The 18,007-nt window shown below is 33.1% G+C and overlaps 1 protein-coding gene across 4 annotated transcripts in view; it reads left to right on the top strand.

Annotated features, from left to right (window-relative positions):
* The window catches only part of LUC7L2 (LUC7 like 2, pre-mRNA splicing factor), a 76,062-nt gene that overhangs the window by 49,920 nt on the left and 8,135 nt on the right, over nt 1-18,007 (top strand). For all 4 annotated transcript variants that reach the window (XM_051963608.1, XM_051963609.1, XM_051963612.1 and 1 more), the window contains 3 exons: nt 550-641; nt 1,179-1,208; nt 15,048-15,239. In XM_051963608.1, the coding sequence (XP_051819568.1) occupies nt 550-641; nt 1,179-1,208; nt 15,048-15,239 (314 nt within the window). The remainder of the gene's footprint in view (nt 1-549; nt 642-1,178; nt 1,209-15,047; nt 15,240-18,007) is intronic.

The raw sequence follows: 18,007 nt of genomic DNA, 5'->3' as shown, positions 1-18,007 counted from the left end.
GTCATAATGTCATATAACTGTCATGTTAGAAGAATATTTTTTTAAATTAAACATTCTTTCATTCATCAAGGTTTTATTTTTTTTCTTCCCTCTCTTCTCACTCTTTCCAAAAACAAAGAGAAAAGCTCAAAACTCTTGTTAAATCCCAGTCAAGCATTACAAATGCTTACAGTGATCACATCCAAAAAATGTAAAATAATTTTTAGAACCAAATTCTAATGTAAATATTTGGATAGTTTTAGAATTCATTTCGACAGTGTTTGCCTTGCATTGGCAATAAACATCAATACATAATTTAATGGAGCAGGTTAAGAATAAATTCTTGTACTGTATATGATGTCAAACCTTTTTGTCATATTGGTTAATTTTGCTGAATTTCTGATTCTTGCAAGGGATAAGTCTCTGGGAGGGGGTAAAGGAAGGAATATATAATAAGAAATGTTGGTGAAGTTAAAACAAAATAAAAAGTAATAAAATTTTTTTGGGGAAATGCATTGTACTACATTGGTTTGCAGTCATCATTACTTAATCAAGTGTTTATTTTTCTAGAGAGTTGTAGCTGAGAAGCAAGAGAAAAGAAATCAGGAACGCCTGAAGCGTAGAGAAGAAAGAGAGAGAGAAGAAAGGGAGAAATTGAGAAGGTATAGAACTTGCATGAAGGGCTAAATATTTTAATTTGGTTACTACTAAGTTTATTTTTTCTGTTTCTATAAAGCATGAGTTGGGTGTGGTAGTAAATGCATTTATAATCATTATAAGCCTGCTGTTTCAGTCTGAGGCTGGTGTATCTTTTGCGCTTAGGAGTTTTGACCTATTGTGGACTGAGCTGATCTGTTAAATTGAACATTAATATGGGAGTTAAAGGGCAGCAGCCTGCCTCAGGAGAAAGTAACTAGCACTAGTCAAAGTTAGTATTCATTGCCTTTCAGGTAATGGACCTGTGTGTGGTCCCTGCACTTCCATTGTTGGTAAGATATAGTGACAGTCATTTTTTAAAAATTAAATAAAAAATTTTATGATGGAAAGCTGCTGTATTGTCATCAAAATGTGTCCTTAAGAGTCACTTTTGTATTTAGCCAAGGAAAAAAAGTAATTGTTAAAATCATTGTGATGTCATATTTTATTATTTATCTTTGTGGATCTTTTACCTAAAATTTTTCTTTTCTTTTTTCTTCCAGGTCCCGATCACATAGCAAGAATCCTAAAAGGTAGGTGTAGCATATAGTTAGTTAAGGTTGATTGTGAATTGACATTTTTTAAAAGGTAACGTTTTTAGATCATGATGAATTAGGATGAATAGTCAACATAGTCTTCAATCTCAAAGTAACTTCTAAAATCTTAATCTGTCAGCTTCAGGAAACTTAGCCTCTTTCAGTTTACTCTCAATCATTGATTACTTATTACCTTTCTTCCTATCCTTATCTTATTCATCTACTGATCTTCAAGATGTACTACTACCTTATTCAGTGATGTTGGCATTTGGATTTTAGTGATCCCCATTCCCTTTCTCTTAAATCTTGAGAGACGGTTAAAAATCTACATTTCTGCTGCTTTTAACACCTTTTCTTCTTGATTTACTTTACTCATTTAAGATAACTTAATGTTCATAACTTATTCAATCTTTCAATTCAGTTTCTAAAAGTATCAACTCTTGATTTCTCTCTTTTGACCCTTAATTTCTGCCCTTCCTCTTTTACCATACTTTCTCTACTCTTTGCTGTCCTCGCAAATTTCTAGTTCCTTAATCTCTCTCTGACGTTTCAAAACCTTGTCCTAACTTTGCTTCTAGCTCTTTATTTATTTACAATTTTACATGGCTGTTTTGTTTGTAATGTCCCTCATTTTTACATGTTCTTGAATCTCTTGCCTCTTTGATATATGATGCTAATTGCAATGTTTATCTACAAATTCTGTTAAATCTAATTACTATTAGATACAGTCATAAAACAGCTCTACATTTGGAGCTCTACATGCTCTAAAATGTTTATTTTTTCTGATTTAACTGTGATCTTACTGGGTTTTTGTTTTTTATTTTATTTTATTTTAATTTTTTATGATAGCTTTATTATTTTTCAAAATCCATGCAAAGATAGTTTTCAACATTCACCCTTAACAAAACTGCTCTTCCTCCTCCTCCTCTCTCCCTTTTCCTAGCAAGTAATCTAATATAGGTTAAATATGTGTAATTCTTCTAAACATGTTTCCACATTTATCATGCTGCACAAGAGAAGTCAGATGAAAAAAGAAAAAAAGGTTCCACTTTCAGTCTTCACAGTCCTCTCTCTGGATATAGCAGGCTCTCTTTATTCCAGGGCTATTGAAATTGACTTGAATCACCTTATTGTTGAAAAGAGCCAAATCCATCACAGTTGATCATCACATAATCTTGCTGGTACCATGTACAATGATCTTCTGGTTCTGTTCACTTCACTCAGCATCAGTTCATGTGAGTCTCTCCAGGTTTCTCTGAAATCATCCTGCTTGATAGTTCCCTATAGAACAATAATATTCCATTAATAGTCATAACTATAATTTATTCATCCCTTACCCAACTGATGGGGGCATCCACTCAGTTTCCAATTCCTTGCTGATAAAAAAAGGACTGCTACAAACATTTTTGCATGTGTGAATCCTTGATCCTTTTACCTTTTTTAATGATTTCTTTGGGTTACAGTGTGGTCTTACTGGTGTATCAGCAGGCCTTTTATACCTCTATCAAAAAAAACCCCCAAACTCCATGATTTTCTATTGCCTTAAGTCCTTATATTGACATTTAATGTCACTAAATCTTTACTGTAACACTGACCACCTTCCCAGTATTATTTTATATTATTCCCCATTGCAAGAGGAAGAAGAATGCATATATCCTTTTTATTTCTTTTAGGATTAAAACTTTTATTGGATTTTTAAAAAACAAAATAATTTATAAAATCCCCCCCCCCCCCAAAAAAAAAAAAAGGGAAATAAACATATCTTAATGGATATTTTATGTTCAGAGAAGCCCTTCACTGCTAATTTTATAGAATTTTAGAGCTGGAAGACACCTTTTGCAGATCATTTTATAAAGACCCTCATTTTACAGTTTGAGGAAACTGAGGTGCTGAGAGCATAGATGACTTTCCTAAGATCATGCCTCAAGTTAGGATTAGGTCTTGAATTCAAATCTCCTGACTTCCAGTAGTTCTGAGTGGCACATAGCCGTAAAGTATCATATAAAATCTATGTAGTTATCTCCCTGCATATTAAAAGCCTTGTATTCCTTCAGAACCCAAGTCAGGTATCACCTTTTCAATGAAGCTTTGATTCTTTCAGTAAGAGTGATTCCTCCATCTTGGAATCACTCTTGTCATTTCATTTGATCCCTGACTTATCTTAATCATTTTGTTACATGTATATACTTCTTATTTTTTTATCTAAAATTATAAGCTCTTCAAGGGTAGAGTCTGGAATTATTTTCACCTGGCATTAACTGCTTTACACAGGGGTATATAAAATCTCCAAAAAGGAGTACATTACTTTCTCTTATATCTTCTCAGATTGTGAATATATTGCTATATTATCAATATAAACTGGGATTCCTAGCCTGAGAGGTTTAAACATTAGCAATCAAAAGAAATCTTAGAGGTTATCTACTTCAGTTTTGCTCATTTTCAAATAAACACTTTAGTAGTAGAGTTGGAAGAATTAAATGGATTTTTTACTCCCTTTGCCCTTTAGTTTAGCTCTTTTTTTGCTTCCATGTGGTTCACCATTATTTGCTGTTTTATAGATCCATACATGCCTTTTAGTACTCAGTGATAACTCCTTTGTTCCTTGGTTTTGTGCACAAATAGCGGTAGAATGTTGGGTAGAAAGGAATTGTTCTGTGTGATATATTACACTACAGAGTTGGGTATTCTGAGTATTAATTTTTAAGACTAGCAGAGAATATTTCAGGAATAGTGGGGCTGTGAGTTACTCTTGGACAAAGAAATTGCTAGCCCTTAAACTCTGTATGAAAGAGAACAGAGTTAGAATGTGCTAGAAAGTGGGGAGGATAGTTTTGGATATAATTGATTTCTGTGTCTTATGATAGATTTTGGAAATGATTGAAAATGCTATTTCTGGGCTGAGGTTTTATCTTGACATAAGTAGATTGCTTTTAGTTTGAATGGGTAAAAAAGAACCTAAGAATCTTTAAAAAAATTTATTATAGACTCCTTCTGTGGAGCCTATCATTACACATAACCAATCTTGAATATATGAGGAGGACCGCTAAGAAACATATACTATACTTTTCTATTCTACTTTATTATTCTTAGATGAAAACCATTCACTATCCTGATGGCTACAAAATAGAAAAGTATAAAACACATACACAGATTCATGCATTTAAAATTTTTATGTCTTAATCTAGTGGATAAAGAGCTGGCTTGAATCAAGAGAACGTGAATATGATAACAACACTTCTCTCCAAGAATTATTGGGAGGAGTAGAAATATTCAGCAAGTCTTAAAGCACTACACCACTTCTAGCTAGTAACATCTGTAGTCATAAGTAGTTGCAGTTGTATTGGTATCACTGTATCACTTTTTTCTCATTAGTCCAGTATAAAAAATCTAATTGTTTTGGGGTGTTTTTATCTCTTTCTTAAGAGAGAGACCCTTTTAAAATCTGTTTTTTCCGTCTATTCCTTTTGTCCCAGAAAGTGACAGAAAATATGTCCTACTTAATACATAATATTCATTCTCATATAGTTTCTCATCAAGAATGCCCTTTCTCCTTCATATTTAAAATTGTTTCTTTAAGGTTCAAACTCTGTGGGAAAATTCTTATAGCTCTAGATACCTGTAAAAAATTCTAGGGAAACTCTTGTTCTAGAGATGGAAAGACGAGAAGATAAAAATAGCATCAATGAAAATTCATTGTAAATGGATAAATAAAAATTTTGCCACCAAAGTCCTAGACTTTTTATTGGTGGAATGAACATTAAAGAAGAGGCATGAGCCATGTTATTTCTAACAATAGAAATAACTTAAAGAAGATTATCTGCTTTAGTACAGAATCTTGAGTATTATCGAACTTGTCTATCTTAATAATACTTTTTCATATGTGTGCTCTTCCCCATTAGAATGTAAACTCTTGGGAGTGCAGGGATTGTCTTTATTTTTCTGTTTGTATCTCTACATAGTACTTTGCACATAGTAAATACTTAACAAATACTTCATTCATTCAATTAGATTAATGGTTTTTTGAGAACCTAATAAAAAATTTTAAAAGTTCAAGATACAAGTAGTGTAATCTTAAAATTTAGAAGTTTAAAGAATATTTGAGGGGGGTGTCATGACTTCCATTATAGAACTCCATGAAAATTTTAGAATCTTTTTTTGGATCAGTTACTAAGTTTGAATAAAATAGAGTGTACTTTTGTCAGACATTCTTTGTAATATTTAAGAGTATTTCTTGAATTTTCAGTACAGAAAAGATGAAAATAATTTAGAAATTGCTAAAAATCTTAGGTCCAAACTCATCACAGAAATGTAATTATTACTACTACATATTTAGGATCTGATTTTGGAAAACATCTTAAATATGTTAAAATAAACAATTTTTTTTCTTTCCTTTTTTTTTTCCCTTGCTGAGGCAATTGAATTTAAGTTACTTGCCAAAGATCACACATCCAGGAAGTGTTAAGTGTCTAAGGCCAGATTTGAACTTAGGTCTTCCTGACCTCAGGACTAATGCTCTATCCACTACATCAACTTGCTGCCCCAATAAGCAATATTTTCAAGAATTTGGTCCCAGCCTAATATTCTGCAAAGCTTATTCCTTTCAAGGAATAGCCACTTAATAAATGCTTATTGAACTGAAATTAAAAAAAATTTTTTTTTAATTATGGTATCAAGATCATTAATGACTCATCCTCTTACTTTTAATTCTTCCCTCCTTGTTTCTTCTGTCTTGCTCAGTTTTTGAAAAACAGTTGCTCTTCTTGAAACTTTACCAAATTAGGAAATAATCTAAAAGGTAAAGGAGTAGAGAAGTTTATCTTAAAGTAAGTCTTTTCTTCTTTTCAATCTGAAGCAAACAATTAATCTTAGCCATATAGCCTAGGTAATGGAAATGAATTAGATTTCCATGTGACAAAATTTGTTTTTCAAGTGGTTTTTTTCCATCTGATTTTTTTCTTAAAAATAATGCATTCTCTGTTTGACATTGGAAAAACTCAAGTCTAGAAAATGAAATCTTGCTCATGTTGTTATAATTAAATGTTGATGGCTTCTCTTGCTTTCAAGTTTTAAAGAAATTACACGTTCTGTTTCTTTTTCTTCCAATGTTTCTAAAACCTTCCAGAAGAAAATGGAGAGAGTGAAAATTTTCTCCTATAACATTTTTTCCCTACTATCTTTTGTGTTTAGTCATTACATCATGTCTTTTATTATTTGTGTTGATTGTCTTTTCTCTTCTCATTTAAATTTTTTATACCCCCATTACATCTGTCACAAAGGAAGTACTCTGTATATACTTATTTAATTGATTTGCCTGACAATCCTATAATGTTGGAGTTTTTTATTCAAAGGAGAACATCATTACCTTGTTTCATACTCTCTGGTTGCTTTTTTGGCATAAAAGTGGAAATACTACTTATTTAATATGTACTTGAGTCTTCAATTTTTTGATAGTGTTGAATCTCTGATTTCATTAGTATGGCAACTCTTTGTACAGTCCATTTGTACATCATCCTGTGTTAAATATTATACATGAAGACCATGTATGTGCTAAAGATTTTGGTCATTGTGTTTCAGTGCTTTATGCTGCATCTGTGATACTATCACAAGCACATATCCCTTGTTCCTCCTTTCTTCATGATTGGCTCATCTACTTTTTTGGTCACACATTTCTCTGATGTCTGTCTTATTGATGTTCTTTAATTATATCAAATTTCATGTTACTTATGAAGTTATTTGCTGTTCTTCATATGTAATTCCTTAATGCTCTTTTTTTTTTGTTTGTTTAAATATTGCTGTCACTGCCAAATGACTTTCCTTTTCCCTTCCCAGTAGAAACTTCCCCTGTGAGAAGGATGTCTTGGTCTGCAAAATCAGCTCTTTAGGCATGGCTGGTAGTGTATTGCCTAAACCACCTTATTCAGTTCTCTTTCTGATGAGAGGAAACATATCTTTGTTAGTTCTGTAGTTCTCTTATTGAAAAATACTTTCATGGCCTAGATGTGAGACTTCTTTCAGGGTAAGTTGTAAACCTCTTGCTTCTTTCATCTCTTAATACTGCATTTTGCAGTGCATTTTCCATTGAGCTCCCTTGTATGCACCTTTGCTCACTGGTGCATCTTTGCCACTTTAGAAGTGATGACAATTTGACAGGTAGAGTTGCTACTTGGTTCTGATTTTGCTTCTCTTTTTTCTGCCAAGGAGAATGGATGGTCTTTACAGTAGAAACAACATAACAAAAGTGGCTAGCCGTGGGTTGATGTTCAAGATAAATAAAAATATGGTAAGGGTTCATATAGTCTTGGGTGAATTCAGGTTATCTGCCCCATAGAGTTAATAGTTTAGGATACTGAAGAATTTGATAGTTGAGATCATCAAGCTATTATCAGTGATATTTGAAAACTCATGAATAGAAGAGACACTGCGGGAGTAGAAAAGGGCAAAATGTACAATTTCCAATAAAGAGGAAGTCAATAGGATCTATAAATTAATAATCCAATGAACCTGTTTTCAGTTTCTAGGGAAAATTTGTATAACATTATCTTTTTTTTTTTTGCTCTGAAGCATTTGGTGTTAAGTGACTTGCCTAGGGTCACACAGCTAGGAAGTGTTAAGTGTCTGAGACCAGATTTGAACTCAGGTCCTTCTGATTTCAGGGCTGGTGCTCTACCTACTGGGCCCACCTAGTTGCCCCAATATTACCTTTTTAAGAAATGGTTAATGAACATCTAGAAAAAGTCATCTAGATTCATGTAAAACATTTCATACTAGTATAATCATATTTGCTTTTCTGATAAGCATTACTTAATTGGTAAAATAGGAGCATGCTAAGCTCCCAGGTGATAATAGATAGAGGGCTGGACTTGGAATCAGAAAGACCTGAGTTCAAATTCTGCCTCAGACAAACCCTGGACAAGTTATTTAACCTCTCAAGCTTCCCCATTTGTAAATGCAGGTAATAGTAGAACCTGCCTTATTGGGATTGCTGTGAGGATCAAATAGTGCAATATTTGTAAAGTGTTTTATAAATCTTAAGGTGCTATATAAATGCTAGTGGTTATTATTATCATTATTAGACATTTATCTAGATGCTTAACAAAGCATGTGATAAAATGTTTCGAGCCCTTCTTGCAGAAAACATGGAGAGATAGTGGCTACACAGTTATATAAGTAGATGAAATCAGAACTGGTTACATGGCTAGACTCAGAGTAATATATTATCTTGGCTAGAGGTCTTCAGTGGAATGCTTTAGATATCTGTGTTAACATTTTATCAGCCTTGGGGCATACTTGTCAAACTTACACATGACCCCTAGTTATTTCTGATTGACAGATTTAGAATCCAAATTAATCTGGACAAGCTAGGACATTGAGTTCAAATGAAATTCATTTGAAATGAATGCAAACTTTTACACTTGAATTCCAAATATCAACTTCATAATTATAGGATAACGTGGCATGGTTAGACATTCTTTGTTTGAAATAGATAGATATAGTGGTTTTTAGGGACTCAAAGGATAATATAAGCCATTGATATGAAGTGGCCGTTACAAAAGCTTGTGCAGTACTGGCCTGCATTAAGAGAGGCATAGTTTCTAGGTATAAGAAAAGCTAAGACCCTTTGTACTTTGCCTTAGACTACATCTGCCTTATTGTGTCATAACGTGCATAAGCTAGATAACATTTAATATTAGTCAAGATGGTGAAATATCTTAAATTTATGTCACGTGACAGATGAAGGAACGTGAGATGTTTAGCTCAATGAAGAGAAACCTAAGATATAAAAGTATGTAAAGGGTTCTTATGTGGAGGTGGGATTATATTTTTATTCTGTTTGTCCCATGAAGACAGACTCAGAAACAAGTGGGAAGTTGGAAAGAGGGAGATTTATACTTTATTTCAAGAAAAATTGCCTAATGATTAGAGCTATCCAAAAATGGTATTCTTTCTACTTTCAGGCTGCCTCCGGAGGTAATGGGTTTCTCTACTCATTGGAAGTCTTCATATAGAGGCTGGGTGTCTACTTGTTGGGTATGTTGTAGAGGAGTTCAGGTTCAGATTGGATTATATGGCCTTTCAGGTCCTTCCAACTGTGAGGTTCTGTGAATCTCTTGATTCATTTTTGTAGTTCAGATTCATGGTTGATAGATATATTTTGTTTATGTTCTTTATGAGCACTGAAGTGTGAGAGAGCCAAGTATTCCATGAAATGTTGTTAATTATGTTTAAATATATAATAAATAATACAATTTTTTCTATCAGCTCCCTTATTTGTATCTACAGTGAGAGCCTTTGAACCCTCTTTCTATTTACTTTCAACTTCTGTTATTTGGTTTTATTCACATAAGGTCAACATTCTTAGAATTTTATTCCTCTGCTAGAATGTTGGCTTATTCAATGTTCAGATAATGTTCATAGGAGATTTAAAAGCTTTGAATTTAGCACCATCCATTCACTACCTTAATGACCTACTGGCATAGTAGATGGAAGATGTTATCTTTTATTACTGCTACATGACCAGACTTAAATCTCAGATTTTTAGTTATATCCTCCCTTGTTGTTTTTCACCACCATTTGTACTCAAGTTATCATTGGTAATAATTTTGAAGTCTCTTAAGTGCAGTTTGTGTTAATACTACTTTCTACTATACTGTTTGTGGAGATGTACAATTTATTGTCATAGAACCTACTCTGATGGATCTATGGAGAGTTATTGATTTGAGAACTCTCTCTTATGATAGAGATAGAAACCCATTCATGCCTGCCTACTCTCTGTTACTCTTGTCCATATCCTAAAAATTCACAAATTTGATCCAGCAGTGCAGGAAGTCTGTCTCACTTTCTCTTAACATCAGATTACTGCCAGTGAAGTACTCTAGCCTCCTCATCATCCTTTATTCTCCCCAAATGACCAGTCTATCTTTTTCTGTCATATAGTTTCGTGATGACATCCTTTACTCTGGTTCTTTTGGAGATTTCTCCTTGTCACAAGGACCACAGTTACTTTGAGGAAAATCACCAGGGTTGGAAAATCGGCAGATCATTGATGTTGATTCAGTTCAATTCAGCAAGCAAGTACTTGCTGTACTTCTAAAATCTTTTCTGAATTCAAATTTTATGGTTTTGTTGCATACAGTATTGTTCTTAAATGATCATTTTATTCATGTAGATACTTTTGCTTTTCTTCAAAGCTGACAGGCCAAGGAAGTAAATCCCTCTTGTTTCCCTATGGTCCTTCCCATACTCTATCATCCAAGTCATCTTCAAACAGTATGCATTTATTAAGTTCCCATTAACTCTTTATCTCTTTGGAGTATCTACCAAGAGATATGTAGTAATGGGCTAATTGAAGAGATTTTCTGAATAATTTCATGACATAATTTAGGCACTATGATTTGATTTTTCTTGTCTTTTATCTATAATAGCTGTAGATTTTAGCAATTCTAGAGCTGAATGCAATCAGAACAATGCTTTCTACAAAAAGGAACCTCAGTGTGTAAGCTCAGGGAAGGATGAAAACAATTTTTTATTAAGAACAAATGTTTATCTCATTTGATCTTTTCAGTGCAGAACATCTTTCATTCACAAAACTCACAATTTCATATGTAGCCTTTTTTTTTTTTTTTCAGTTTACTTTATCATTTGATATTTGTTCAGAATAGGAGGAAAAAAATTTAGAGGAAAAAAGAAATTTAAAGAAAAAAAAATTCAGTCCTTATGTGCCTTGAAAATTCTGGATATCTAATATATGTTATCTAATTGTAGATTATCTTTTTAATTGCATTTATAAATGCTCCAAAGTTGACTCTGACATATTTACATTTCATTTCTCTTGCCTATTTTTTTTACTTGTGAGGTGAAAGTTTTTTTAAAAATTTTTCATGTATCTATAAAATACTGCACATGATCCTGCATTGTCCTTGTCTTTCATATCTCTTCATTTGCAAGAAAAATAAAAGTATTTGTCAGATAAGGGAATTTTCTTATTCATTTAGCCTTTTTATCTTGATTGTTTTGCATTATTTAACTTCTTTAAGAAATAAACAAGGGCAGATTTCATTAGTTTTATCATCTTCCTGTTATCAGATAAGGATAAATTAATAAAGGACCAGTAGTTTCTCTTTTGAAATTAGGATTTGAACTTCTTTTGGATTTTACATTGTTAAGTATCTATAGTTGAGCTGTATTAAAAAATGTAAATGATTAATTTTAGCGAATTCCATAATTGTATTAATCCCTGTTTGTTTGAACATTTTTTCATATAACTTAGATATATATCAAATTTGTAGATGACTCAAAGGTAAAAGTTACAACTGGTTGACAATCAGTATTTAAAAGGATCCTGATAGTCAAAAATGTTTGAACTGAATAAGAAGTCGTTTATTTAATAGAAATAAATATAAATCTTTTATTTGTTTTTGTTCAGTAAGTTGTGGTCCCAAGCACAGTTAATAAAGTATTTCATTAAATATGCACTTTGTTCCATTTACTATACCAGACATTGGGGTTACAAATTTAAAGAATGAAGCAATTCCTATTCTCTCTCTTTGAGAAAAAATTATTTTATTAGGAAATCAACAAATAGGTTTAACATAAATAGCAAATTTGTTTTGGAAAGGACATGTTAAAATTTTAAGATGAGCTGTTTGTTTTGGCCAGCTGCTGGTAATATGACTCTAGTTCCTTAACTTCTTGTTATTGTTATTGAAGAGTGTTTTGCTATTCTTAAAACTTAGTCAATTCATGAAGGTTCTCCATGAGGGTACTCTCTCTAGGTAGTAATGATACCTCATTTTAATTGCCTTTTCCTCTATGAATTTCTCCCCATGTCTCTCAAATTCTCCACAGAGCTACTTAGTATACTATAGGCCTTTTCACATTTTGTGGAGACTAGATGCATCACTAAGACTGTCTCCTGTTTACTCCTTGGTGGTTGCTACATAGATCTATCATGGTTTTCCCTTTACCATTTTTTACACATAGGTCATCATTAGAATTGGGCATACTTTTACCTACGACTAGCTCTCATTTGTCCTTGTGGTTCCTGGAAAACTTTTAATTAATTCTTCAAAGATCATGGTGTTTCAAGATTCTGTACATAAAGGATTCCTAAAAGAACATTTGTGTTGAAAAGAGGATCATATTTAATAATGTATTTCAGGGAAAGGAAAAATAACACAAAATGGGAAAATAATAAATTAATGGCTAAAATCACCTCCTCACACTTCCATATCACCAGTATGATCCATAGAATATTGAAACCACTTAAAACTTTTTTTTTTCACCTATATTGTCTTTTTTTTTTTTTTTAATAACTTTTTTATTGACAGAACCCATGCCAGGGTAATTTTTTACAGCATTATCCCTTGCACTCACTTCTATTCCGATTTTTCCACGCCCTCCCTCAGATGGCAAGCAGTCCTTTACATGTTAAATAGGTTACAGTATATCCTAGATACAATATATGTGTGCAGAACTGAACAGTTCTCTTGTTGCACAGGGTGAATTGGATTCAGAAGGTATAAATAACCCAGGAAGAAAAACAAAAATGCAAGCAGTTTATATTCATTTCCCAGTGTTCTTTCTTTGGGTGTAGCTGCTTTTGTCCATCCTTGATAAATTGAAACTGAATTAGCTCTCTTTATCGAAGAGATCCACTTCCATCAGAATACATCCTCAAACAGTATCGTTGTTGAGGTGTATAATGATCTCCTGGTTCTGTTCATTTCACTTAGCATCAGTTCATGTAAGTCTCACCAGTCCTCTCTGTATTCATCCTGCTGGTCATTTCTTACAGAACAATAATATTCCATAGCATTCATATACCACAATTTACTCAAACATTCTCCAATTGATGGGCATCCATTCATTTTCCAGCTTCTAGCCACTACAAACAGAGCTGCCACAAACATTTTGGCACATACAGGTCCCTTTCCCTTTTTTAGTAGCTCTTTGGGATGTAAGCCCAGTAGAAACATTGCTGGATCAAAGGGTTATATGCCCATTTTCATAGCTTTTACAAAATATTTTAAAACTTTTATTATGTAAAACAATATACTGTTCACTTATATTGGAAGATTAAGCTTATTTATGGCTTGAAAAAATATCCCAAAAGATATTTTGGCTTTTGTTTTAATGAAGAGATGCTTAAATACAAAGGCACCAAATTCAAAAGGTTAATCTTCAGAAATATCCTAAGGTGTATAATGCAATTAAACACAGTACATTCCTTTTTCATCATCCAAACACAATATACTCCCAAACCTGCTCAGGGGGAATATCTATCCACTGGGCCATCATATAAACACTAAAAAGTCAATCAGAAAGCAACTCAAGTTTTGTTCTTCCCTCTTTGCTAATATAAAGCTGCTCTCTGTGACTTAGCAACTTTTTGTAATTGAGACCCATTTTAGTGGGTCAAATCAGACAAAGCAAATGTTTGTTTTGTTTTATTCTTTGGGTGGCCCTAGAGCAATTAAGGGATTTCTGTGTCCGTTGTGTAAATCTGAGTCAGGTCAGATACAGTATTGTCAGTAACTGGCTTGGGAAGGTCTTCACTGAAAATCTACCCTCATGGCTTTCCTGCTTCTCTGACTCATTCAAGATAAGAGTACTGCTAAGTAGTTCCTATAGGGATCTCGAGTTGATGAAAATGTGGCTGGAGTATAGTTTGTCTGAAAGAGATCTGCAAATCTTAATGAACTAAAATCTTAAATATGAGTCTTGGCTGCATTAAGAGAAAAAAAAATTAGTGTCTAACACTAGGAAGATGATGGTCCTGCTATACTTACACGGTCTTACAATATGTGTTTGATGGTATACAATTTGGAGTGCCAAATTTTAAGGAAGTCATTAGGTTGGAGAGTGTTCAAAGAAGGGCAACTAGAGTGATAGAAGATCTTGAGGATCTTCTCAGGCCACTGAGGATTGAAGGAAGAGACATTTAACCTGTAAAAAGAAATCTACAAGGATTGGCATAGAAGATGAAGATTGGCATTGATGCATTATAGCTGATAGGCTGTCACATGGAAGAGGAGTTGGCTTTGTTTTAATTGACTCCAGAGGGAAGGCTTAGAAGTAATGGAAAGAAGTTACAGAGGATCAAGTTTAGGCTTGCTATAAGGAAAGATTAAGAAAAGTAATGACTAACTCTAAAGTGAAAGGGGCCACCTTAAATAACATGGACTGAATTTTCTCTCACTAGAAGTCTTCAGGGAAAAGCTAGGTGACCCTGAGTTTGGTGTGTGGTAGAAAAGATTTTTTAGGTGTACATTAGAGTAGATGATTTACTTATGTTTTTTGATTTTGAGATTCTGTAATTCTATTTTACTTTATCTCTGCCTTTTATATTAATAATGATAACTAATACTATATAGTATTTTAAAGTTGTCCAAGAATTTTACATATATTAATCTAATTTAATCCTCAAAATAACCTTATGAGGAAGATGATGCTACTCCCATTTTACAAAGAGGAAGCTGAGCCACTAAAAGAGTTTAAGTGACTTACCAGGGGTGTCATACAACTAACAAGAGTCTGAAGTAGGATATAAACAAAAGTTTTAGAATTCCAAGTCCTGTATTCTATCCACTATGCTCCCTGGTACTTTTCTATATATTTGCTGCTTACTTAACCCATGTTTTCCTGCCAGTTTCTCCTAGCACTTAGCTCAAAGATTCAAAGGAAGGATTTTTAAAGTTATAGTCCTTTAGGAAAAAAACAGACAATTTTACCTCATGTTATTAGTATTTTCAAGTTTCTCTATCCATGAACAGATTTAGTGAAGCAATAACAACATTTCATAAGAATACCTCAAATTTCATCTTAATTTATTTACAGATCCAGGTCCCGAGAGCATCGTAGACATCGATCTCGTTCTACTTCACGAGAACGAAAGAGAAGAACTAGATCCAAGTCCCGTGAGAAACGCCATCGTCACAGATCACGTTCTAGCAGCCGTAGCCGCAGTCGTAGCCACCAGAGAAGCCGGCATAGCTCCAGAGACCGGAGCAGAGAGCGATCCAAAAGAAGGTACTAACACTGAAATTCCAGTTCATAGGGTTAGTTTATATTCTGTGTGAGATTATAATTTTATTAATTTAGTAAATAATGGAGATTAAAGAATATATTTCAAATATAGTTACATTTTTTTCTTTAAATAATAAGACAAATCATTTGGGTTAAAATCACCCCTGATATAAAACCAAGGGCAATTATTTGCTGTTATTTTCTGATCATAAAACATTTATTTTCTGGATAAAATGTTACTTGTAAGTGTATGTACAGTTATTAATTTTTCTTTATAATAATAACCTTTCCATTATTATTACTGAACACACCTTATTGTGTAAAGCAACATTATAAAATATTCTAAGGGATGCAAAAGAAAAAAGACAATCCCTATACTCCAGGAGAAGCACAATGGGAGGAATAGATCCTGTAAGATCGGTAGGTACAAATATTTAATATTACTTGCATTGTCTGTGTGCTTAAGGGACATAACTAGTGAGTAATTAGAACTTTTTGGTTAATCAGAAAATGATTCGTTGGGAGGAAATGATTTTTGAGACCACTTTTGAAGATGATAAGAGAAATGAATTAGCAAAAAGGAAAAGGAGCTTAATTAAGTGAATCAATTTGAGTTGAGTAGTTGAAAATGATAAAGCAAGGGAAAGTGGTTGTGGGCCAGACTGAAAATTTGAAATTCGTATTATAGAAGCAGTAAGGGCTCAGCATTCATCATCTGTTCATCCTTGAACGAATGCATATAAACATACCACACATAATTTTATATGTATGTGTGTGGTGTGTGTATATATTTCTGAATGCAGCAGTACATTGGAAGTTAGTTTTTTAATTATTGTTTTAGCTATAGCTAAGATAAATTAGAATAGTGAGTGATGAGTACAGAAACCAGCTTGGAAGCAGTTGATTTGGATGGGGACTTAGATTAGGATATAGCTGTGCAAAGAAAAGAAATAAATAAAAGCATATTTGAAAGAATATAGGGAAGAAATAAGTATGAATTAACAACTGAAAGGGGATGGCAGAGGATGGGAAGGAATAGAGCAGAAGTTGAATCTTTTGAGCCTGGGAAATAAACAGAGTATTATTGATGATAAAGGGAAAATTTAGGAGGATTGTCTATAAGGATCTTGGATTTTAGTTTATCGGTCTATACAAGATGCCATGAAGACAACAGAAAATGTGAGCAGGAATAGTGTTAGAATTTGAACCAAAAAAATGCATATTTAGGGGTTACACCTTTAGAAAATCATTGAGATTAATAGCAGATGATATGAAGATTAAGGGGAGAAAAGAAAATTTTTATTTTGGACAAAAAAAAAAAAGTTCTCTGCATAGTAAACATTTTTCTCCAACTTTGCTTCATCTCATGAAAGATAGTCATTGGGCTGGGAACAGATTAAAAGAGTAATAAAAATTTTCTTATAATTTGAGAGAAAAAAGAGAACCCTCTCCCAGTTTATATAATAAAAAGAAAGAATTCTTAGGTTCAGTGTAGAACACTATGAGAAGAAAACTGCATAAGTTCTTGGTCATAAATCAAAATTATAATTGGATTTTCTTTTTCCCTCATTTGCCCCCTTTTTAAGGATGATGAAGTTTTAAGAATAGCCTCAACCAAAGTCTTCTATAGATACCCTTGGATTCTTGAAGGTTATTGCTAGTGGGGCACAAATTCTTGTAATCCTACCCAGTTGGAGAGAGGCTGCATTGAATATGGTCCCAGTGTTGCATTTGTGGTGCATCAGTTTTCTAAGGAGAGGTTTTCCTCTGTAACTGGAAAATGGCGAATCTTTTACCTTTTATTAAAAAGATGGTCATTGTCCAAATTGAAAAAATAACAGGTTCTTGAAGTAATGAAGAAGTACATGATAAAAACTTGTTGATTTTTAGGGACAGACTTGACAGGATGGAATTAGGACCTTAGGATTGCAAAAAAACCCTGAAGAGCAGGGAAAATAAAAGAGAAACATTTATTAGACACATGGTATCTGTGAATTTGTTAATACTATGATAAACATTTAAAAATGATTAGTTTCCTTTATAGTCCTATGTATTTTATTTTCTTCTATGCATTTAAAAACATTTTTGAAAAGGTCTATAGGCTTAAACAGATTATCAAAAGGGTCTTTCTATAATACAAAAAGAATCTTAAGAATCTCTGCATTAGAATGACATTACCGTTAGTGTTTATTCTTAAAAGGATTTTGAGTACCAGACTAAGTGGTTAGCATGTGAGGTAAGAGTAAAACTTTGATACTTAGCACTCGTTGGCCATGCTCTGAAAGATTTTAGGGGCCATGTAGTTGCTTTCTGGATCCTGGAACAAAAACTGGCTTTGTTTCATGGAGCCAACACTTAAAAAAAAAAAAAAAAAAATCTAACCAATCAATACTTTTACAACTTCTTGAAGGGAGTCTCAATAGATCAGTAGTTAAAAAACACAAATCAGTACATGGGGCCTATCTAGATAACTCCTTCCTGATTTCTACTTCATTCTGCTGAGATCTGGAAGCATGTACCTTCATCAGTATTCTGAAGTTATGACTAGTTACTCCATTTGTCAAACTTTTGTATGTGTGGCATCTGTTAGAGGTTTCATGTTGAAGAATAGTAAAAAATTTTTACACACACACACAAGGTCAGGCCTTGAAAGGTTCTGTTTATTTTTCTGTATAATCTCCCAAATAACTGGAATGAGTTTAATCAGTAATAGAAGGGAATTCAAAACTCTTTAAATAAACTAATGTGTGATTAATTGTTCTTTTCAAGGA

This window comes from Antechinus flavipes, chromosome 5 (assembly GCF_016432865.1).
Source record: "Antechinus flavipes isolate AdamAnt ecotype Samford, QLD, Australia chromosome 5, AdamAnt_v2, whole genome shotgun sequence".
Taxonomy (NCBI): Eukaryota; Metazoa; Chordata; class Mammalia; order Dasyuromorphia; family Dasyuridae; genus Antechinus; species Antechinus flavipes.
Note: the sequence above shows the minus strand (reverse complement) of the source record. Positions and strands in the feature narration are given on the sequence as shown.